This window comes from Lasioglossum baleicum, chromosome 11 (assembly GCF_051020765.1).
Source record: "Lasioglossum baleicum chromosome 11, iyLasBale1, whole genome shotgun sequence".
In the NCBI taxonomy this organism is placed as follows: Eukaryota; Metazoa; Arthropoda; class Insecta; order Hymenoptera; family Halictidae; genus Lasioglossum; species Lasioglossum baleicum.
Window position 1 is genome coordinate 5,664,220 of NC_134939.1, and position 26,125 is coordinate 5,690,344.

The following is a 26,125-nucleotide window of genomic DNA, read 5'->3' on the forward strand; positions in this document are numbered from 1 at the left end:
ATTGCACGATCTACGGTGACACAAGGGATACAAGTTTCAACGAGCTTGCTCCAATAACCCAATTCCCATAGTGCAACCAAGCACCGGAGTTCATTGGAAGCGACACCGCTCTTTTCGACGCTGACAAATGAAAATTCAATATGCTTCCCTGAAAATCCACCCTGATCGCATGTACGTGTGAATGATACCTCGCAGGGCGCATTGCCACCGTGCAGTTACAACAGACACATCGTTTGGCTGTCCTGGTGGGAGGAAAGGCTATCATTCTCTGGCGTGGCTGTGTCACGGCGAAGTCTGAATACTCGTCGTGTCTGTGACCGTACGTTTGGATACAACCGCGAGGAAGATAAAGAGAAGTCGAGGCGCGTTACATGGGACCCGTGATCTAGCGATGGGAATGATCCAATTTCCTCTCGTGACTTTCAAGCAAGTCGTTAATCGAATGGAAATTGGGTTGCCAACTTTTTCTGAGACGCTTCCGAGAAAAATATTGGCCAAAACTGAAAGATATATGTAATTTGATCACTGGGAAACCACTTAACACTACCTACCGGAAGCCTATTAATAGGATTTACAATAATTGTGCTGTACCAAAAGAAAGCATAGAAATCTTCTTTTACATTGCAATCTTAAATCAAACTATTAGATGACGTTATTGAGGGTGACTTGTTAATTCACAATGAAAATTACTGTTGCTATTGAAGGCTCCATTAAATAGTGTTCAGCCATGTACCATAGATTTTTCAAAGTTATGCAATAATCATCGGTCGGTAATGTGTTAACATAACATACCTAGTTCTCCAAGGAAATTTCTTTTATGTACAAAAATATATAAAACCATAATAATTGCAGTTTCAATTCCGCGACAATCCCAGACGGTTATTTATGCAGCATAAAATTTAAGTAGCAAGACAAAACATCAGAACACTGTTTAATATTTCCAAGAATGAAGATGATGATAAACATTGCCAAAAAATTGTTCGAATGAGTGGGGATGATCAAACACTCCTTAAAAAACATGTTAATATTTTCTTCATACATGGCGAGTTTCATTATTGCATTTGCTTTTATTTATTAATGGAAATATGTTCGTGATAGATATGTTAATGAAATTGTTCGTTGACAATTCAAATAATTACAATGATAGTTGATTTGTTAGATTGAATAATTTTTGCCAGTAGTATTTCTATAACATGCGAACTGTTGAAATGATAATTGACTGCATACCTTGAATACAATTATACGTTGCTGTTAGAAATCGATACTAATTGAGAAGAATCATGCCCATCACTACCACGGTCGAGAACGGGCGAGACAAAGCGGAGGAAAATAAAAGGCAGACAGAGACGGCCGGTGGTCTCGTCGGTGGTAGAGACGCGGAATGGTGCGGAGCGGTACGGAATAGTTCGTAGTGGTGGGGAGCGGTGCGGGAAGGGGAGAGAGCCGAGCGCGTGACAGAACACGTGACCGGGAGCACACGGTGCTCGCGTGACCGGCCCCGTGACGTCACACGCACGTGTCACATAGCGTGGTAACTGCCTGTTCCACTCCTCCCGGAGCTCTCGTACCCAGCAAACGAACGTTCCTCACCTTCCGTGCCCCTCCACGCGCTCGCCATTCCACGTCCTGGTCAGTAACGTCTCAAACCCCCGCTTCACCCCCCTCGTCCCAGACTTTCACCAGGAAAGTCATCATTTTTGTTCGTCCTCTCGCCCTCGGGCCGCCGTTTCGTCGCGACCACCGGATTTGCATCATCACGCGGAATAGTTACGCGACTCGACTGTGATCCTCCTAGTCGAGGAAGGAAGAAAAATCACCGGTTTCACCTGAACCGTTCCGTCGAGTCGTATCGCTTCGGCGGCGCGACGCGGCGAGCTACCCGGAGAAATGGAAGGGTGAAAGCGTAGGTAGTTGGCTCGTACCCGCCGGCACCGTGTAATGTAACCATCGCGCGCTCGATAACTACGAAAATACGGGATTCGTATCTGGCGCCCGTTGTCTTTGGAGCGATTAACCATCATCGCCACGCTACAAAATCGTTCGGCTTTGGATTCCTGACATTCCTCAATGATACATGTATACACTATACGTGTATTTAGATTGCACGGCTCGCGGATTGTTTACATGAATGAACAAGTGACAGTGTGTATTCGTACAATATATGTAATACGGTGTCGTCGACTCGACGGCCCCATTATCATCGATTCATAATTTTCATTTCTACGTGGAACAAGACCTTATCTGCCGGTACATTATTTTTATGTAACGTTCCGACCCCGCTGATAAACGGCACTTACGTTTTATTACCAACCAAGCGATTACTTACCAATTAGTTTTTGGATGAACCAATCGGCGGGGTGCGAACATTCATCTTGGATTAATTAGGGAATAAAGACAACGGCAATATTCCGATAAGTATTCGTTCTGTTTTTGTTTTTGTTTTTATACACGCGCAACGCACCGAGATCGCTATCGGACCGCAACATTATCAAAACACGGTGCATCGAGAGGCGTCTTATCTGCCCAACTTACCGCTATCGTTGTATTACCGCAATTCAAAAATTCCACTGATTAAACAAACAAACTCCGAGCACGTACCAAGTGATTATTGTCTGTCAATATATGGCAATTTGGATACGCTCGTGGAGAAGATAGTCTAACTATGACAATTCTACATGAACCACGTAGTATCAGATCCGATAAGCCCTAACCCCTTACTACTGACTAAAATAAAAAATCTAGGCTTATGCTTAGGGTCATTATCTCGATGAAACATAAACAAATTCAATTTTCCTAATTTTTGTGCACTTCATTTCAAATATTTTCGAATGATTAATTTCATGGTCGAATTGTAATGTTTTATCCCCACTATTGATTTGACTTCCGCCAAAGTTCCGTTTTCCCATTTGACCCAAACATATTTATTTTGCTTTCATACACCGAATTGTTAAACCCCCTACTGTTCCGTCAGGAAATCCTTATCCTGTTACTAAACTTAGCCAATATATTCGTTGATAGGGTCACCTGTCCACCGAATGAACACGTAAGCTGCATGTCTGTCAAAATTAGTATTTGCAAATCGTTATCTAATTTTCTGAGTACTAAGCTTTCCAAGAAGGCTGCGTTATTGAAAAGATTATACATGTCAGAACACAGAGCTAATAACATTTGATAGTTACTGCTTATTGGAATCATTGGATCACCTTAAAATACAAATGGCTGATCTGACGATAACAATACTTACATTGAATAAATCAAAGTACTGCCGTGTAGATAATAGAAAAAAAGAAGACCTCTCAAATAGAATTATTGTATAAATTTCAACACGGAGAGGGCATCATAAACGTTATTTCTCATTTGATACAAATTATGTTGATTCCCTTGTAGGTACTCATTCGCTGGACAGGTTACCCTTCGATTTTCCTTGTGACCGTAAGTAACGTGGCACTGGAGTCGCTGGTTTCGTGCCTGAGACGGCTGCGGATTGCTCCCACCAGTGGTCTGCATGCCACACCGCGGCCCATCGCGAGAATTGAACAGGGCCGCGTATTATACGCTTAGTGTAACCTGCCAAGGGAACGACGCACGCTTAAACACGGCGCGACACGAACCGTTCTCGAACGATCCACTTTTATCAACTAGAATCCTAATTCACAGAATACCATCAATAATTAAAAAATACAGATAAAGAGAGTGAAAGAGCGTGCGTGCACAGTTGATAAAGTTTTCCCTAATGCGACCGCTGGTCCAGGCTGTAGCTCGAGCGCCGCTGAATTTTACCGCGTGAAATTTTCAAAGTACGTTACGCGCTCTACCGTGGACAACCCACACATACACGTTAACGGAGGATGCGCGAGTGAATGCGCGGCGGCACGTTCAATTTTTACGCCCCTGCCGGTTAGTATATCGTGGAATTTCACGGTCGGACGAGTCAACGTCCTTATCGCGGAGCGTTTTAGGTCTCAATATCGAACTGTATTCTCTTTTCTTTCGATATCGCGCGCGCGCGCTCACGGACAACGTGTTTCTTCGTGGGAGTTGGGCGTGGAATCGGATTGGAATATTCGATCAATTGGTTCGCAGAGATAACGAATAATAAGCGATTCGAGGAGAGAAAAAAAACTTTAACCGGCACACGGGAAACAGGAAGCAAAAAGAAGAAGAAGAAAAGAAGAGGGCGCCAGTACAGATATATCGGCGAGTGTGACTGGACGGAAAGACGTGGGCGATTCCCAAGTACCGGCCTCTTGGTCCGCCGTGTCGTTACGAGTGTGTCAGTGAGTATGCGGAGGCGAACCTAACCTATTCGTCGAGTGCGTACTATCGATCAAGGAGTCATCGGTTTCTAAGAGGACCCGGACTCTCTCATTTTCGGTGCACGCTATTTATCTGTGGAAATACCAACTGTGCGTTCGTCATAATTTTCCCGCTCACGTACACCACGAAACAACCGAGTTCCGACGTGCGTGAGTTCCAAAAGGAAAGTGTCGTCGTCGTATCGAAGGATTTAAGAGGACTCCAGATAAGATATTTAGCTACCGCAAAACCGGAAGTGAACGTGTCGCGTGTTGGAAGTGATTCTATGCGTCAAGATGATGGAGACACAGAATTATTGGGAGGACAACTCCGCTCATTCAATGCAAGTCAAGTACGAGAGGTGAGTATTTGATGGCTTCAACTAATCATTGAGTAATTGTTGTTATTAGCTGCGAATGATAATGTTCACTCATATTCCTCGGACACCGAAATAAAAGGTTTACAGCAATGTACGATGCACGTGTCTATAATTGTCTGGGATAATTGCGCGTGTTGCACGCAACGCGAATTGATCCTCGTGCGGTCTTTTGCTCGTTTCCGACCAATTAAACATCTTTTTTCGGTGTGTAATTGGGTTCTGATAAGCACTTCACTTCAAATATTAGCAAATGGTTCCCGAAACGCTTATCGGTTTCGTCGACACAAACATTGTTACGTTAGTGTTCGTGGTCGAAAATGACCATCAAATAAAATTCAAATTATAATTAATTTCCGGTCCTGAAGGAAACGGTTCCCGAAAGAGGTATTCGTGATCAGAAATGACCGTTAAGTTAAATTCAAATTATAATTATCGGATTGCACTATGACTAGGAATTTGTTTGGAATCAGCAATTTACAGTAACGATAGTGAGAATATAGGAAATCGAGGATAATGAATCGGGGGCTGACGATATTGATTCGAAAGACAATTTTATTTCTTTATAATAAGATATAATTATCTGTTTTGTGTGTGTGTGTGTGTGCTGAAATAAAATAATTATTTATTTGATGTACGTAATATAATAGATAACCAAGAATACCATTAACTATTTTTTTTTATTATTAACTATTTAAGGCTTAATAATCGTTTCTCAAATGTTAGAATCCGAAATTTGCTGCCCAAAAACCGTACAATGTACACTTTTAACCAGTGTGCCAGATGAGGGGAATCATGGTGAGATGATGTACCCCCTCTCTGATGACCAGTCCATGGCACGGACATCGTGGTCTACGGTCTTAGTGGGGGGTGTTGGAGTGTGCGCATGGTGGTGGAGTAGGATAGTGGAAGGGGAAAAGGAGGAGAGTATGTATTTCCGAGAATTTGGCACCTGTTTCGGTGCCATATGGCGACACTGCTTTTAACCCACGTCAGAATTTCCATGGTACACGCTGTGACGTGTTAACGAAATATAAATAGGTTATAAATAGACTTCGGATATCTTTATGCAAAATAAAAAATGTTTGCATTGATTGCAGGACACAGGAGCCAAATAAAAATTGTATTCTTTTAATAATCCTATTATGCTGAAACTAATACGTTGATGTCCTTAAATATTTTTGAAATGTCCACTACTTTAAATTACAAATACCCATTTTTGTCATAAATGCATAAAATTCGCAGTCTAGTTATAAATATGTATAAGATACTTTGCTTGTGTATTAAACACTGTATACGCTTTGCGTTACATTGGTGGAACATGTGCAATAGTGGATCGCTATTACAATATTGCTACGGGTTGTCTACTGAGATTGGGCATCACAGATCGAATATAAGGATCGGATAAAGAATTATATAGCAAAAGTAAAGAATAATATTGTTTAAAGTCTCATCTTTTTAAATTCGTCGAGTTCACTCAGGATTAGAATTAAAGTCAGCAAGCCACAGATCACGAATTTTCAAGTCGTTTCTGGTCTGTTTGGCTTAACATCGCGTGTCAAGGTCGTCGTTAAACAAAATAACTGTAATATAACTTTAGCGTGGCATGAAACAAAATATTGCTGGTGTTTTATAGAATTTTTACTGCATTCCTCATTATCAAATAATTAACTGTTTCGACGTATGGTTTGGATCATTTTTAGACAGCGAATTTGTATGCATTTCTGGCAAAAACAAGTATGTGCAATTAAAAACAGTAAGACCGTTAGGCAAATTTAAAAGTACCTACTGTTATATTATTTTCAACCTACTAAACATATTTGGGAAGAAAATTAATTTCCTAGCAGTTGATGCGACATAAAACTATAGATTAAAAAAATCTCTATTGCGTTACAGTTTGTTGGAATTCGAGTAGAAAATGTTTATTTTGCATAAAGATCCGCCGCCGTCTACTTATAAGTCGCTCGATGTTTGCGTTATGAAAATCCGGAATGAATAAGAAGTAAAATGACAAAGGTTAGTCGCACATATTTACGGTCGGTCTATGAGGTACGCAAATGCTAACGTGACTAGCGTGTTGGACCACGTGCAAGTGATCGATCAGTGGATTGAATGCACGTCTAAGGACATTCGTGTTGAAAAGCGAAATTGTGCATCAAGCGGATAATTGTCGCGCGAGCGTAATTTCATTACCCGTATTACGCTAATTTATCGCGCGTGGAGAATTCGCGCAATAAAATCGAGATTTCCGTGACAAAGCAAGCCGCACTTATTGGAATAATCGAGTTATTTTTCCTGAGAGTGCGATTGGCCCGTGTATCAGAAGTTTTCGAAGGAATCGGGCTGGCAGGAACCTGTGTCAGAGAAGGTGACGCCTTTACTTACACGCATTCAGGTTGCTCGTTCAGAAGCTCGCAACGAGTGACATTCGCGAGGCCTGTCGGCGACACGATCGGTCATAAACACTTGTGAGAGATCGAGAATAGACTGGAAACACGGTTGCGTTACAGGGCGATTCCACAAACTGGGTCGGACCGTTTCAGCAAAAGCTATGGCTCACTTGAAGCGGAATAAATTAATGATATCGTATCTTTTATTAGCATCGAAACCATCGGCGATTAACGTATACCCGGTTTTCTGGAACGGTGGAAATAACAGGTGTCCTTAATATCGTTACATCATTCCCATTTCGTCTCTAAGAACAACGACGATAATAATGTAATATTATACAAACACCTTACAGAAGTACGAGATACTGTACTTGCACAATTGGATTTAGAAGATCCGTACAATTAATCGAAAACTGTGAAAATATATTAGAGTGTATAATAAGATTGTTTGTACAATCGATGAAGATGTTCAATTCGAAGAAAGGAATATTATGAATGGTGTAGGAATGTTTCATTATAAGAGTAAATACCAGTCAATTCTTTCCAAGTTTTGTTAGGACGACATACATTGCGGATTAAACGAACAAAACCATTGTTTTCGTTATTTAATGCTTTTTGATCTTTGATGGTGATGTTACAAACAAATGTATTGCTTAAAAGTGGATGAAAAAAGTTAATTTTACTGCGACTGTACTTAAGAGCGTCATATCAGAATTACGAAGAGCATAAGTATCTTAGGTACGTTCTCACAGACATAATCAAAACAAGGAATGCACGCTGGCTTGAGATCTGATTATATACGCGGAGAAACCCGGAGCATATAATAGACCAGGTAGAACATTGTTGCATAGAATAGCAGAAATAACACATTGAATGGACATATAGTAACCGCGAACGTCATCATCATACGCCAGACTACAGGGAGGAGATCAGGAACATCATCGTCAAACGTGGAATTAGTAGAAGCCTGGAATTAGAAGGCTTCCATGGTATCAATCATAACGTCAATCATTGTAACAACGCCATGTTTATGTATCACGGATCTTATGAAACTCTAATTGAACCGATACACTCTCGTCGGGCCAGTAGAGAAAGCAATGAAACTGAAAGGCATGGTTTCGAACTTCCTATAGCTGATTGATAAATATAATAAAACCCGTCTGTGACTTGGTTACCTTGAGCCCATTATAGAATAGAGGTGTACAGGTCAAGACAAAATAAATAATCATGGCAACATGGTGTTTTTATTTAAAATTTTATTACATCAGATAATGCAGGAAAATTATGAAAAAAAAATTATTTTATTAATACACTTTATGCGCAATATAGAAAGATAATGGAAAATAATAGTTATAAAAGATATATAATAACACAATTAATACATCCTCTGATAAAAAATTAATTGCAGTTTATAATTTGTATGATGCACTGGATTCTTGTCAGTCGCAGCAATCAACTGATCTCCTTAACTGTGCACACGCGACAGGAACGTGATGAAACGTGATTGTTTTGTCCCTCTACAATCTACCATCTACAACACACACAACACTCGGCAAAGTTTTAACCCTCCAGTGCACGGATGAACTCCTCACAATGTCTAGATAGGAAATCGTTCACACCTGCATTTTCATTAATAAATATTCTTCTTTCTGGTTGTAACGAGGTCGTCACTTTATCGTAAAACATTACGGCAAACAAAGGAGGCGAGTTTATGTAAGCTATCAAGTAATTTCAGGAAGTTGAACGCCACGGTGTATTGCTTCGGAATGATTATCATGATTAATGGTATCGAACATCAATTTATCACTGCCGAAATTAACTAGATTGTCTTCCTTAATAACGCTGATCACTTTCATGAACGAAATAAATGAAGCTTGCGTTGAAGCACACAGAATTAAGAAGACATCTTCTGGTGGTTACAATTCTTCTCTAGGTTGACGTGTTTCCGAGATTTTCAGGTGATCTCTGTTTTTTTTAAATCAAACTGTGTGATTTTATTTAGATATGCGCGTAGCGTATACCGAGACGAGTTCAATGACTCATAACACTATCGTCTTCCAAGGTGATTCAAGGTCATCTGGTGTCGTTCAAGATTTAGTGAACGACAGTTTTAGCGAACAATTTGTGACTACATTAAAATGTCTAACCCGAAACAGAGTAAGCTTGGTTTGAAATATTATATTAATTGTTCTAACTTCTCAAAACAATCCGAGTCGCATGGTCCAATATTAAGTAATGTGGGGTCTCAGAGACCCCAGCTTCAGATTTTTAAAAAGAATTTTTATATGGATAAAATTTTTGTTTGTTTACTTCTTACCCTGTGTTATTGTATATCCCAAGTTTATTAAAAACGAGGCTATTTATGAAATCCATTTGTCGGGGTCTAAGAAACCCCACCTTACTATGTATTTATGTTATTAGACCTTACCTTGCGAGAGTTAAGATTGCAAAGATGCTTCCCTGCGGAATTATGTACCATTTCTTTAGATATATATTATTGGAAAAAATGGCCAAAAATTTGGATAGACACATTCTTATTATATTTATAAAATAATATGAGTTATTTCTAGAGCTCTCTCCGTAAACTTAGTGTTAAAGAAATTATCCTTTTAAAAGTGTCCGAATACTATTGTGATTCACTATATACAGGTTGAAGATTTCATTGAACATTTTTAATTTTTTGAAACTCTGTTTACGAGGAAAACACTGGTCCAATTTACCGCGAACACCCTGTATACGGGGTGTGGCCGGTACAACCGAACAGAGGGCGATACTACATGTAAAAATAAGTCGAAAAAAAGGAATATTTTTCGTTTGACGCTTCGTTTCCGAGAAAATCGAGTTTAAAGTTTCGCCAGGTTCGCGTGCTTTAGTATATGCCAGCGGTTTCCAACCTTTATGCTACTACGCCGCTCTAAAAAAATTTTTTCCGCGCCTCGCTCTCTTTTAATAGATATAATAATATAGACAAAAAATATTTTGGCGCCACCCCTGGCAATAGTGCGTGCCTCGCAGGTTGGAAACCGCTGGTACATGCACAAAGTAGAATTGGTTGATCATGGTCAGACACGCAGACGATTCCTATGCAATAGCACGCGTATTCGCTGCATTTTCAAACTCGATTTCCTCGGAAACGAAGCGTCAAACAAAAAAAATGTTATTCCTTTTTTTCGACTTATTTTTATATGTAGTATCACCTCCTGCTCGGTTGTACCACCCGTCCGACCACACCCTGTATGTGTGTACAGCGAATATGTTACGGATAATTCTCAGTGTGGTGGTCAGAGCAGAAGAATTCAGACCGGATTCGTTGGATCAGCCTGTAGACGAAGCACCGAGCGCTCACAGCAACCGGGCAATTTCTTCAGGCCACGCTATAGGACGCGGCTTCGCGTCTTCGCGTCTTGGCCGCTTGAACGCGTCGCGTCGCGTCGTCGTATCGGCCATTGACACTGTAGATCGATTCGTACGGACTTATTTGAGCACCTTCTTTATACTGCGTGAACGTACAGAATACCCATCCCCGCACGTATGCATGGCGTCTCGACGGCGATTTAACTTGGAAATCGAACGACACATTTTTTCTTTTCGGTTCGTCTCTACGGAGACGCTGCAGTACTCTTTCGGCCTGGATCGAAGATACCGAGGTACGGTCACAGACACGAATACGGAGAGGTGCTATGAAAGGGACAGGTTTTCATTAGGTCAAATCGTATTGTCAAAATTCGGATTGATTTTTCTTTAACCTTGGATGGCCACGGTGGCCATTACGGGCGCCAGGGATGAACTTCGGAATTTTGATATCGTACGAAAGCGTGTGTCAATTCAAATTCGTATATGATACAATTACTTTCAAGGTCACACAAGATCAGAAATGGAAGAAACATTTCTAATATTTTCTTTTTCATTTTTTCCTAATATTTATAATTTGTACATGTAACGGTATAATTTTTGTTGCTCATCAGCCAGTAGACATCAAAATGAATTCACGAATGCCAAGTAACACACTTCCTATTAACAAATACAGTAGCGGACAAAAGTTTAAGACCGCTCTAGAGAAGACGATAACTTTTTTAATATTGTACTATACGATTTGAACTTTTTTGGAAAAGCTAGAACAATTAGTTTACTAAAGGATGTGAAAAGAAATTTTTTCAAAAATTGCAATTGATCGGAATTGTTGAAAAAATACTAAAAGTTGAAAATTTAAAAAATAAGTTTTGTAGATCTGCGTCAATTAAACATATTCTGAAAATTTCGTCAAAATCGGTCGACGTTGCAATGAGCTACAAACGTTTAAAGATGGTAAAAATTGCAAATTTTCAAGATTTTCGGCAATAAATCGTGTCTTAAAGTTTCGTCCGCTACTGTATATATTTAATTATCTATAATGACAGTAGAACTGAGCGGTCAAAAAACATTGTCCCTTTCGCAGCACCTCTCCCCTACATGAATCGACGGATCGGGAGCCATGTCCGTGAAATTCGATGAAATCATCGCTTTAAATCCGGTGTAATAATGGCGAGGTGATATTGAAGGCTCGTTGCTTTGCAGCCTTCCGATTTTAGATAATGACGCGTTTCTATAAATACGAGAAACCACGCGACATTGCCCGAGGACTCGATTTGATTAATCGGCCATTTGACACGCCGCGCCACGGATAATTCCCCCCTCGTCGTTATCGCGACCGATGCTGATAAGACAATGGACACGATAGGCTTTGGACACCACGCGTGAGCATTACGTCGGTCCACGCAATTCGGCAGAAGCGACTGGCTCTAACCGAATCCAACAGGAATTTTTTTTGAACGTTTGAGGGTGGGTCGGGGTTCGTTTTTTATTATTAATGTAGGTACGGTGCTCATTTCCACAAGACAGAAATCAGATTCGAGGTATTAATATATTAATAATATATATTTTACACTATTAATATATATTATTAAAATATTTAATTATTTGAATTACTATTACAGCGACGGATAGTATGCATCTATGTTTATTTCTTGTTACTTTACGGGTTACAAGGGGATCCCGTTCCGTTTACAATATAGCGTTTTTCAATTACACTTCTCTTTATCTTACAGCGATGGATAGTGCCGGGAAAGAAGTGACGGCGCGTGTAAATTCCAATCGAGGGTAGAGAAAAAGTTTACGAACAAAAATCTGGTTTATAGTTTCAGCCCCTTTTTTCAATCGCTATCTTTCTCTACGGCATATTACAAAGAATGTAGTACCTCTTCTATAACTGTGACTCTGCGCACCCACAGGTACGATAGTTACGGAGAGATACTAACGCTGTGGAGTAGTCGCAAGCGCATCGCAAAAAGCGATTCACTCAGATTTGGCAGGCTCAGAGATCCGATCAAACAGAAATGCACCTGCAGCCTCGCACAATAGAGTCGCTCGTATGGAGGTCGACACGTCGGAGAGAAGGGAATTTCATCGATCAGCAATAACTTATGAGTCCATGAGACGTAGGGAGGCATCAATCCGGCCGACAATGACCCGCCGTTCCATTGAGCGCAATTATTAACGTCTCTCACGTCCGCTGGGTATCGATGCGTAAACACAAACCCGATCCCGTGTTTCTGTTTCTCCATCTTGACACAGATATTTCCCTGGTTTGCGTTGCCGCTTATCGTGAATCAAACCGAAGGTCCTTCGACACACTTGCCGAGCATTTCAGTCGTTCCGTCAGCCATCGACGATCTCCTGCTCCCCATCGATCCTTCTTTCCTCCGCGAACGCCGTGGAATGCGATCGTAAATTAAACGCGAGGCGTGTTAGTCAAATTCGAATGCACCTTGCTTCCAATATTCTGAACCTGTTCCTATCGAGCTGATCTATCGCCAGGAGGAAAAATATTGTTCCCCTTGTATTTGATATCAGATGATTAGACAGCGGATTTTATGCATCTATGACAAAAATGAGTTGGGGTAATTTAAAACGGTAAAAACATTAGAAGAATTTTATATTATATATTTAACATAATAAACATATGAAGATAGAAAATTAATTTCTGTTTCACTCCCGTTCGTTGCAATTCAGGTGGAAAATTTTTATTTTACATAAAAATACGCTGTCTACTCGTGACAAAAACAAGCGAGAATTATTATAGTTATATAGTGAGAGTTACTATAATTAATACATTCATTATTTTTGACTTTTGAAGCTGATTAAAAGAGAAGATTCACTTTTTTATGTAACTTCAACTTCTTGTAATTGATTTGGACAATTTTTATTTTGCATCCGGAGTCTAGTAATTCCTTTTAAAAGACAAGAAACTTAGCAAGTGAGAATTATTATAAGTATTTTAATCAGTATCTTGATACCCTCTTGAGTAGCTGCAATGCATGAGGTATGAATTCAGTCTTAAATTGCTCCTGAACATTCTCTAATTGGACAATTGTGTTGCAAAGCGACAATTGAAAAGCACCTCATTCCCAGCATTCTGAACCTGTTCTTATCGGCTCGATCCATCAGGGCTATCAATCGCCACGATAAAAAATGTTATTCCCTTGTGATTGATTTTTTAAGATATGTACAAACCGCGGCAAGTGAGACTCGTTGCAGGATTTTTAATCAATATCTTTATCACCTCTTCATCGTTCAATAGCTACAATATACGCTATTGTAATTGCTAGACTGTGGATAAAAATGAATAAGTCAAATATAAAACTAAAAAAAAATTAGAAGAATTTAATTGTTTAGTAAAACAACGTTGTAACTATGAAGAAGTGTTTTGATCAAAAAAGCTACTTACGTTTAAAGAACAGATGGATCCGCTTCGAAACGGACACAGTCATCGCCGGCCTCGTGATCGCAAAACACATTCACCTTCCCAAAGTGAAGAGGAGAAGGAGGCGATAAGATATAACGCGTCAGCTGTGCGGTATTATTCTTATAGACACTCGAATGTGAGGATTATCAAACGAAAGTTGCGGACAACAATTAGCTAGTCTTCCTTTCGCGAAATCGCGGCCTAACGATAAACCATTTCCTCGTCAATACGAATTTATTTTGTAACGCCTTGTCCGCTGAAAAATTTTCCGCTTGCGGTTCCCAGACGCGTTTAAAAAATCCTCATCCTTTGCCACTTCGCCGAATAACATAAAGCTGTATCCACACTGAAGCAACGACGATCAACTTTCTTCAGATCAGATTCATTCATTAGAACAACCACCTCTGTCGCACTTAAATCTCGACTTTACTATAGTTTGTTGGCAGAATATGGTGATTACACACACGCGCAATGGTGCTTGCTTGGGCGAAGAAGATTTATTTAGGAAGAAGTTATGTTTGTTTCTTGTTACTGTCATAACCAAGACATTTCATATGCCTCAACCTAATTGTTGATGTTGCGTGTGTATCGGAAGAGTCGCCGCTTTTACCGAATAAAAGAAGAATGAGACAGTGTGGACATAGCTTTAGGTACACGGCAAACAGATCTCTATCTCCGAGGTCGCGAGAATCGCTGGTGGCTGACCATGATTCCACGGAAATCTCTGTCATAGGCGAATCAACCTTTCCAGATCGTTCCTCGAGAAATCTGTTTTGCTCATCTTCTTTCTTTCGATTTACTTTCTCGCATAGAAAGTTGTACCAACGGTTGTACCAACAGTTACTGATCACCCTGTATTTGTTGAGACAAAGTGCTCCAGATTTGTTTACTTTGTTTCACTTTCTACGATAAACCGGCCGGTTGTTGAAGTATTATTCCACACTCAGATAAATCCCGCAATTCAGGATAGATATATTGCTTCTCCGTCGTATTCTAAAATGCAAGTTAACAAATTTATTAATGCGTTGTTTTGATATATTGTCGCTGGATTTGTTGCGAATTACGTCAACCAGCGTTCTCGCTTACGCCTGAAAACTTTCCAATCGACTGTGTCCGGACTGTCCGGACGCCTTAATACGCATCCTCGCGTCCTTCGTTTGCAACCACTGGTTCAATAACTCTCCGACGATTGTTTGTTTACAGGGCCGAAGACGATAGACTTGTTAAATTTGTGATTTATAATACGTTCTTTTTCTTTTGTTTTCAAATCCGACGTTTTGGGGAACAGATATCGCTTATTAACATTATATTTATTAGTCAATAATGAAAATCGCTAGAAATTTGAACAAATACATTTCTGTTATTTTTATAAAGTAATGCAGCCTTATCCCTTTTAGTGCCGACCTAAGGTTTGGGAAAAAGCTCATAAAAAACAATATAAGAATGATATTTACAAAATTAAAAAATTAGCATATTACGAAATAAAGGGTGAATAAAGTAATGCCAATTGTATTTCAATATTTGTTGAAAATTATACGAATAACATAAATATAAAACATTATGAAAAACGGAACAATTTTCTTTTACAAACAGTATTTGCACATAAGAAAAATCATCGTTTGATCATAGCTTTATATAGATCGCGTAGTATGAAGTATAGATATTGCATTTTCATTTGTAACAAAATAACTAATATCGGACCACAAAACTAAAGGATAATTCCATGATGCACGGCAAGCGTCGGAAGGATTAAAAGTTATCCGTGTAGTTAACAAAAAGTTAATTCCATAAACAATTTTTTCAATTGTTTTGTAACGAAATTAAAGCGTTCATAACGTTTTTAAATTTATTTTTAGATAGAGTTCTCTCGCAACATATCGTTGTTACGGCACTAAAAGAGTTACCTATACTAAGCGAAAAATGGTTCGTTATCGCAAATAATAAAATTAATGTCAACCCACCGTAAGAAAACACTGATAAATTTTTTTGCTGAAGTTTCGCAATTTTTAAGTATGAATCAAATATCGTAAATTGTGGTACAATAGGAAATTTTTCGAATACATATAATACTTTGTTTTCGAGTAACACTAACTTCGGAGATCTGTCCAGTGTACACGTGCACTTGGTGTAAGTTGTAGGCTAACAGAATCCCGTAAATGTATCTAGACTGCCTCGATGTGTGTGTGTGTGTCCCAAATCTTAATTCTACTATCTGAGTGCACATTTACATTTCTCGTTTTCGCTTTGAGCATGTAGAGATTTTATTTTTACAAACTGAATACTATGTCGTTATGGAAAGTAGGGTTGTGTGTATATGCCTAGAACACATTTATGAATATCAAAATTGTGATAATTATTCACCGAAGAAAATTATCGATTAAAAAAATTCCTTTGAAAATCACGCCGCAATGTTTGTCATCCGAAATCAAAAGCTCAAAGTCTTATTTAATTAGTACGATTGGAATCAACTCTCGAATCATGGAGAATTACGTAAAAATAAATGTTCACAATATTTCTAAATGTTTGAAGGTTTTAATATCGGTAGAAATTTTCCTTTTCCATATCGAAGTAATTATATCTACATTAATTGTTTTCTATTTTAGATAAGCTGTACGATAATTGTTGTGCGAGCTGCCCAAATAGATTGTCTGCAATCAATTTGCTTTTCCGGTGAATAATTAACCCCTTGGCCTAACACTACAATATCGTGTCAGACTCGTGATGAAGATTCAGAACAGAGCCTAATAATTATACAATATATTTTATTAATTTTCTTTAAACCGAAATAAAATTACTTTGGGTTTTGTTAATCTACAGCTATTAGAGAATATATAGGCATACAATAGATATAAATTTTATCCTGTTTTAGAAAATTACGATGTACAAAAAAGTCCTAATCAGGGCAAGGGGTTAATTATGATCTGAGACGTCCGTTCATGGGATAAATGAGAATTGATGGGAGGTGATGGGAGAAAGTAGTCGGCTAGTCATGGCTCGGTGGTGGGGCTAATATCCCGTTTACATTAGGCAATTTTTGGTTGAACGACTGAGTGGTAATGCCGCCGTGACACTACACTATTGACTATCATTTGAATTTAGACACAGTACAGTGCAGACTGCAGATTAGAGTCGCCAGATCAGGGGAATTGACTCGAATTGAGGGGAAAAGTTACCCTCTCTCTGCCAGTACCAGATTAGTCACATGAAAGCGTGGGGGACTAGCGTCCGAGAAGGGGAAGGTAGAGTGGAGAGACTTAATCTGGCGAATCTGAACGATATACATATATAAATGGTATTAATTGGATATGACACAGTAACGGCACAGGTGGGGTAATGGTGGCAATGGTGAGGTCACGTAGGTACTAAGGGAAAGGAAAAATTCCCGCGAACAGAGAATTCCCCCGGTAACCCTGGTTATGAGAAACAATTTATAAAAATTCATGATTATAGTTCAGATACATACGAACAAGTCTGTGGAATTTCATGGAGATATGTTAATGAATTATTTCAAAACAAGTTCCTAAAATATATTCTTAACATAGGTCAAGATATGGAAATATCTTGGAAGCAAAAATTATGCTACGAAGGAGAGATAAATAAGATATGCAGTAAAAAAATAATTTTTAAAATATATTCTAATTCACTTCAAGGAATGGAAATATTTTCTTGAGTTTTTATATAATCACATGAATAATTATTGTGCTACGAGAAAAGTGGAAATACAAAACAATATTAGAGAACGCAGGAAATTCAGTGAAAATGTAAAATCCAGTTGATGAAATTAGTTTAATTAATCATTTTTAACAAGTAGTGACTGTATCCTTAATAAATATGGGACTGCAGTCTACACAACCTATTATTTTTCAAATCGATCATTCCATCTTTTAATTCATTAAAACTCTTTGTCATTCATAAACTCTTATAAGAAAAAGATAGTGGATATCTATTGTCTGCTCATTTTCTCTGAAGGCAAAGTGTGCTGATTATGGAAGTGAACGAAATCATATCTTCTTTCTTCGAGATATTTTTGTATCGGATTTGATAAAAAATATTTTACCGTAATATGATGTAATACATAATATACAATATACAGTTTCGTACATCACTAAATTCAATTGTCATAACAAATAATAATCGATCTATACGAACTGTTATAATTTCATGCTATTGTCTCTCATCCTAATGTCAATGTTAACTATATGGCTTCTTTACAAATTACATGTCAAACATATTATAACCAAGTGTGAATCATATGGTCGCCAATGACCTCGCTGTTAATGCGACCGCGTTAAAATAAACTGCAAATAGATAATAATGATAATAAGATACATTTTTTAAATTTTTACTTACAATTAGACCAGCACAAGTTTATAACTAAATTAGCCAGTAAAAGACAAAAGCTACATAAATATGTATTTCTGTGCAGTGGCATCATTAAATTCTTTAAATGTTTTTTCTATTTTGCCACTGATAGCTTACATACATATTTAATAGATTTTTTATTTTTCAGTACATACTTCATCCCTTATGCATACCGAACCAAGTATTTACTTTGAAAATTAATAGCAGAAGCTTGTACTTGTAAAAATGAGCAGATCGAATGCCAAACGGTAAATTTATTTAAAGTATTTAATAATACTATTGTATTACTGTTTACTTCAATAAAATAATTAAGAATATAAAACAATGTCTATGGAGCTCCTATATCTTGCAATTAGTATAAACAATTTTTGTTTTGCAAATTAAATCCGCAGTCTACGTATGATCATTGTTTCACGTGAGATTCGAAGATCGACGCAGGCGACGACTCCGTGAGAGCATGCTGAGACAATGTTTTCGGATGGCGATGAAACCGGTGGAAAATTTCAACAAGTGCCGAGCGATAAGGCTAGAGTCCCCACCGTCCGGACGGCGATTCCATTATTCCTGACGAAAATTCCGTTCCGCCAGCGACGCGCGTCGCCAATTGCTTTTTATTGGCAATGGCCGGCCCATATTTCTCGTAATTACGACGGCGTGCTTCTGGGGACGATCAGTGTCGTTCAGAGAAAAAGTGAGAGTTACCTTGGCGGATACACGCCACTCGAATGTGTGACCGTGTGGAATCGCTCGTGCCCGCGAGCACGCACGCCAACAATTTCCAACGACAGAGCTCCTGAAGAGGGGCTTCTCTCTATCGCCGATGAATGCGCGTGCCCGAGCGTGCGTGGGCGTGGAAAATAGTACAGCGATTTTATTTGCGCCGGAAAGGATGATTCACTCGGAAAAAATCCCGATTATTGGAACGCGCTAGAAACTAATTTCAAGACGTGGCCGTCCCACGCCGAAGAGTTATTCCACTTTTCAGAAAAACAGAAAACCTACGCGACCACTGCAATCTCGGAAACACTCGACGCTACTGAAACACAACGGATTAAAAAAGTACATTAGTGGAGATCGGGGCTATATGTTCCGATTTTGGGAAAACATGGAATGACAATGACAAACACTGATATTCTCATTTTTAACGAGTTATTATTATTGTGAAATTTATTATATTTTAAAATTCGAATCTTAAAATTAAAAGTTCTGGGGCTTAAAGAATACAATTTGCTAATAATTCAAACTTGAAGGAAATCTTTTACTTGTTAATGAAATACAACGCTATTATCTAAATAATATTGATTTATTTAGGTTTAGGTGTTCACAAAAATATGCTATTATCTTATGCATTTATAACATGTAAACATTTTTAAAATTTAAGAAAGCGAGTAAGAAATATTAACGACGTCTCTACTCTATGCTTACAATAAGGAATTTTCTAGTTGATAAATTCAACTTGTTTCTCACATGTTCTTATAAAATAAACCATGAAATTTCGAATTCTAATTATATTAGATGATTGTGCATAAGTTCATGCCGGATTTGAAAATAAAATTCAATGGTTAAATTTTAAAGAATACAACTTTATTAATCAATTATACGTATAGTCACCATTCTTTTCTAATTGTAGAAAATTGAACCATTTTTTAATTTTAATTTATCCAATCTAACCAAATCGTTAAAATTTAATCATTGAATTTTATTTTCGAATCGGGCACGAACTTATGCAATCATGTAATACATAATAACTGGGTAACCGGAATCCTGCGAGTTCTAGGCCTATACCGGAGTCATTTCTGACCCACACTGATATTTCACTAATACAGTTTTATTCCGATACAAGACGATAGCCAGGGACGGCGTTTCGTCCTACAATTTCGAATGTTGACTACAAAACGGTCCGCCGAGCAGTGATACAATTGAGGTTCTACCGTAATGTGGAATCCATTGCAATTACGCGCGAGAGATTTATGAAAATTGATTGTCTCCTCGTGTAATGAAAGAACAATATTTCATGTGGCACATTCGTCGCAACGATGATGCAACTCGGAGCCACGATTTCCTCGTGAACGTTCTGTGTCGTTATTATACGTGGGTAATTGAATTTGAATAATGGAGAGACTGTCAGCTGTACACCTGATTTTTCTTTCGAGGTTAGGGTGTTTTCGCCTTCTTAACCGCGAACGGAGAGAGTCAAGGTTTCGGCTCGCGGCTACGCGAAATCGGGGTCGCCGCAGACAGATTTAACTGCGCCAGTGAAACTATTTGTAGAATTATGAAATATACGCTGTGGTCGTTGCTCACAGGATAACGAGCTCGTGTTCTGCGGCGTGGATGAATAAGTTTCCCGCAGGTATGTACGTACCTCGTTATTTTCCGATCGTACGATCTTCTCTTCCTATCTACAGTGGGGTATTTGGCCCGAAAAGTCGGAAAAAAGACGATTGCATAATTCTGTGTAAGTGTTGTTCTATGTTTTTTAAGATAATTCGAATCGTAACCTGGGAAAACTTTTTATTTCCATATTGTCAGAAAGGGTAGAGTAATATTCTTATACTTTTGTTCTTGTTGGAATTTCTTAAGAACAAGGTGGAAGATTTGGTCGATGGCTTATCTCACGACATAGCATCTCACGTGTTTGTAATTTGAACAGTACTTGGGAGAAGTTTCTGAACGTCGTAAATCAACATGAGGCGGAGAGTTTTAATCAGTAATAATTTGAAAAGTAGGACAAAGTAGAAAATAATTCTTGCATAATTGGACAGAGGAAGAATGTACTGAAGATATTTCAATTTGGAGAAATGCCAGACTTCTAAGGACTAGATAGATGTTCTTTGTTCGTTGTACACAATCTCCTTATCTTTCTTTGTTTCATTGAGTAGTAGGTACTTGGACGACGAAGAGGAGAAATTAAGGGACATTTCAAATGAGAGAAACAATTTTCCTTATTCACAATTGTACTACCTTTCAGTTTACTTTTATGTGGTCATTATTATTACAATTTTTACCAAATTCTGTCAACATTTTTATTTTTTAAAAGCAGTACAAATTTAATATGATAAATAAATGAAAAAAGCGACTTTTTTTCTCGAAAAATGTTATTAACTATTCCTATCATTAACACTATTTGTATATATCTGTATCACTTATAAGATATGTTAAAAGAAGATATATAAAAATTTCTTGCCGTGTATATATATATATATATTTTAAAACTAACTTTCTGGGCACAACATATTTCATTGTAATATGATAATAAAATACATTTTCATTTCGTAAAATCTTTAGGAGCGATGGTAGTTCGGTAGTCAATGTGTTAATTGCACCTGTGTGGATATTATCGGTTGGAAAATCACACAATGAACAGGTGAATCACTGGAAGCGCTATGTATAATAACGTACGGGGTGTCAAAAAAGTAGTGGGATATCGTTAGAGGTTTGAGGTGGGATATCATTAGAGTATTACTTTTGGAGGTCAAGGATAAAGAACACAAAGAAATTACAATCGAGCTTAATAAGAACAATAAAATACATATGAAAAGTTGCTCTCAGAAAAAAAATTGAACGACTACAAAATATTAATTTTTAATATTCTGAACCATTTTATATGATCAATATTTTCTTTGGTTCCTAGTAACCATTTAAAATGTATTGTATTTGATCTATCTATGACTTTTTTCTTTTTGGTTATAACAGTTAAGGTCCTTGGGAATAACCACTTTAAGTGGCAGACAAAATAATTGTAGTCATTCATAATATTTATTCACAAGCAAAAGTTGTTAATTCAATTGACAAGAATTATAACGTCTTGTGCGAGTGTAGAAGTTCGGCCAGAATTTGTTGAGATCCGAAAGATAACTGTACGTTTCGACCTCTGATAAAGAGGATCGCAGGTGTTCGCCTTGACGGCCTGTACAGGTAGCGTCGTCCTCCACTTTTTGGGCGAGCTATCCACGTTGCATGTAAACGTGGTCGCGTATAGACGGTGTCCCGGCGACGCGACTCGACTCGACAAGGCAGAACGAGCTCACCGGTTGGCGGGGAGCAGCAAGATTGCTGGCACATATCGGCGAGTCAGAAGTCACGTTGCTCGACACGCGCTTCGAGGCTCGGCTGGATGTAGGTTAGTATTTTTAAGTAAGCGAGCAACCCGGTATATACAAATACGGTGGCCGAGCAGCTCGACTTGCAGCGCAACGCGGCGTGGCTTGGCGTGGCATGGCGTCTAGCAAAACAATACCGGTGTGTGTGACCGACCATGCCACGTCCTAGTCCCTGCCCAGCCGCTTTAATATTCTGTCTACGATAGTGACGCGATTAAGGAAACAAGGACCGTGGCTGTCTTGCCGGTTGCCTGCGCACCTCTACCAGACCACGCGAGGTCCTCGCCGCAACCTTAGATGGAATTTCCTTACGCATGTTTATGCAAGTTCCGCACTGTCCGCGGTGAGCTCCTTGCACTTTCGTGGGAGTTTTCTAATGGCTACCCTAACCACTGCTTCGGTATACCTCCTAATCATTTTTTACCTCTTCAAAATTCACCCATTTACTATTTTTATCAGGTCGTTCAGAAATTTCTGCGGACTTCGCAGAAAGTCGTCATAGTCAAAGTAAGTCAAATCGTTCATAGAAAACCTATAAATCATATTCTTTTTGTTTTTTACAAATGTAGCATTCTGGAACAGGAATCATTCGCAATAATGGCTTATTTTAAATACTTTATTATTTTTATTATTTAAATCAGTAATATTTTATTTGAATAATGTTTTTTTTATTTCAATCACATTGTCCAAAAAATAATGAATAATTTCACCCCAGAGGTTGTTGCAGTGACCAAATTAATGATTAAATTTAGATATGATAATTTTTGTAGTTTAATGATCAATGTTGTATCCGCTTTTAAAATTGATTTCTAATACACGAAATAAATGAATAAAATTTTGGAGAATACACGAATTATTTGATCAAAAGAAAGATGAAATGAAGAAATAAATATTTCCGTTTTAGTACTCTGGGTCCGTTCTCTGAAAAATAGTAAAGACGCCAGGTTCCTAGCTGAAACCTTGTTGAAGTTCGTGTAATCTGAACACTTCGGTTTAGCTCAGACTGCGAGGTTGACCTGCCAGTTTGAAATGGTGTGACAAAAAGGCGTTTTCGAATGGGTTAAGCGTCCGATTGGTCGAGGTAAATGGAGCTCTAATGCCTTCCGGCATTAGAGTGTCTGGCATCTAACGTAAGCATTCTACCAGCGATCGATTAGTTTCAATTCTTCGATAAACGGTTAGAGGGGACGGATATCTTTAATCTTTAACACGTTCCGTGACACGTGGATCATCAGAGGCCCACGGTGCACACGGTGCGGCGTCATTCATAGAACGGGTACAGTCGTTTGTAAAAGTCTGCGTGCACGTGTTCACTCACGCATTCGGCGATTCGAATCCAGAGATTCGTGTTCAGAAGAATAGAATGACGCTGGATACGAGTTCAGTGACTTGGAATTCGAGATGTTTTTGTAGGAATATTTTGTGAATTATATTGATTAGATATTTCCAATGATAGAAGACAGGTTGTATTTTTGTTAGAGAATATACAGAGTGTCTCAGCTAAAGGTGGCCACCTAAATATCTCGTTTACTTTTAACGACACAACAAATATTTATGGCATAATTTAAATGGTGTAGAATGTAGAAGAAAAATCTTTTTTGTCCGGCTATTTTTTTCATGGTTTGCGCACTTATAATTATAACAACAGTATAAAAACAGTTCAACTGTAATCACAATGTTATCCTACAGTTTTATCACATTTTTGGTATTTAAGGTCACCTGAAGGTCATTACTTAAACGTGAATTAGAGTTAATTCTTTGATGTATTGGGTTGGAACAAAAGTTCATAGCGTTTTTAAAATCCAACGAAAAGATAGTTATTCATAGGTTTATTCAATAACATGATAAGAGTTGAAAATGGCAAATAGTAATACGACAGAATGGAAAGTATGCTATTGTATAAATCTATAAATAAATATCTTATGTTTGAATTTTAATTCAGAAACGCTACGAACTTTCGTCCTCACAAAGATGTCAGATAGATGCACTCAGTGTGAATGATATTCACTTTTTCAAAGTCAAAATAAAGTTGTTTTGACATACTATCTTAAGTATCGAAATGGATATAGCTAAATTTTCTTTTCTTTGCTGGATATTCTAGATGGATAATTATTGATGATAAACGAGAGATATTGCTATTGAAAACGCAATGAAAAAATTATAGGGCAACGGGTTAACCGAAAAGTTTCACCGAATAATATGAAATAGTAATATTTGGAGGAATCTTTTTGAAAATTCATTTAGCTCCGTTTCTTTTATCAGGTTGTAAAGAAATAAATGCAGGATTTTTGTTCTCTTTTTTAATTGCAATGTTATACCAATAAATATTTACCTTAATTTAACAAATTATATGTCATTTTAAAGCTTGTTTTACGCTCTATTTAATTATACTATTGATATTTAATTTTATTCAGATTTTTATTAAATTATTTGACTGTCGTTGCCAGCGCGAAACTTCTGATACCAGCGCTGCACTGTGCATTCGTTGACACTTCCTTCGCCCCATACTTCGTTGATATTCCTTCGTTTGAACTCGTAGAAACTTCCAAGTTTGAACTCATAGAAAAAAATAAGGCGAAAATCGCGTTTTGACATCCTAAAATAAAAGACAAATGATTTAATAAAAATTTGAATAGAAGTAAATATCAAAAGCATAATTAAATAGAGCGTAAAACAAGCTTTACGATGACATATAACTCATTAAATTAAGGTAAATACTTATTGGTATAAAATTGCAATTAAAACAAAGGAACGAAAATCCTGCATTTCTTTCTTTACAACCTAGTACAATTCTCCGTTCCTGAATGGCCAAGAATTACTGATCACAAAATTCCAGATTATGAAAGCAATGATTATCGTGTCGATTTCAAAAGTTTCCTAGAACTACCGATCACGTTCGATACTGTCTGTAAGAAATCCAGGATGTATAGTATTTCCCAATGTTTACCCAGCTTGTTACATCCCTATCGACAGTTCCGATTAGTGAGTTTTATAGAGATGATTCATCATTGGGAAACTACAGCTCATTGCTGTAGGATGATAATCTTCGGTATCGAAACCAACAAAAGTGTGCATCTCCAAGGCGCAACCTTAAAAATATTCTTTGAAGTTATTCAGATTCAAAATTAGAATAATTCGCAAATCATCGTAGGTTATTAATAATTAACGCGCTACAGGTATAAAAAGTGCGGGTCTATGCATAACATGAATTTAAAAACGTGCCATGAAACGTGCGAGCTCACGCGTTCGTTTTAACTATTACTTATTACACACGTGTCTGTTCATTGCTGGTTGAATCTACTAACGCTCCGTTCAGACATGCACGTGCTTTAAGACGGTCATTTAATGTTACTCAACTACCAACTTAGAATGATAATTAGTTTATTATTTTATGCTTTTAACCATTCACGGTGTGACTGGAAAATTGGGATTATATGAATAAAATTGAACAAAAAACGTGCAGAGGAACGTGCGAGTATACGTTCGGTTTAGTTATTTTCGACTTAATGCATGTGTCTGGTGAATGCTGATTAAATCTACTTACGCCGACGTTCTGAAATCAAGCAGCTTTGATGAAGTTGCTTGGAGTTGTTGCTCGGAGTTGTAAATTATCTTTAGACATTGATTGTGGGAATGACTTTAATGACTAGACAGCGGATTTTATGCATTTATGAGAAAAATGAGTAGGTGTAATTTAAAACATTAAAGACATTAGACGTATTTAAAAATACTTTTATATTATTCTCGACCAATGTGTGGAACATGTTAACACTTTACCTACCGGATGCCTATTAATAGGATTTTCAATAATTGTGCT

General features: G+C 37.9%; 1 protein-coding gene across 1 annotated transcript in view; it reads left to right on the forward strand.

Moving 5' to 3' along the window:
* The first annotated feature begins 395 nt into the window (after nucleotides 1-395).
* Nucleotides 396-26,125, forward strand: part of Cwo (transcription factor cwo) — an 83,095-nt gene continuing 57,365 nt past the window's right edge. The window contains exon 1 of the mRNA XM_076433858.1: nucleotides 396-4,657. Coding sequence (XP_076289973.1) covers nucleotides 4,593-4,657 — 65 coding nt within the window. The 5' untranslated portion in view covers nucleotides 396-4,592. The remainder of the gene's footprint in view (nucleotides 4,658-26,125) is intronic.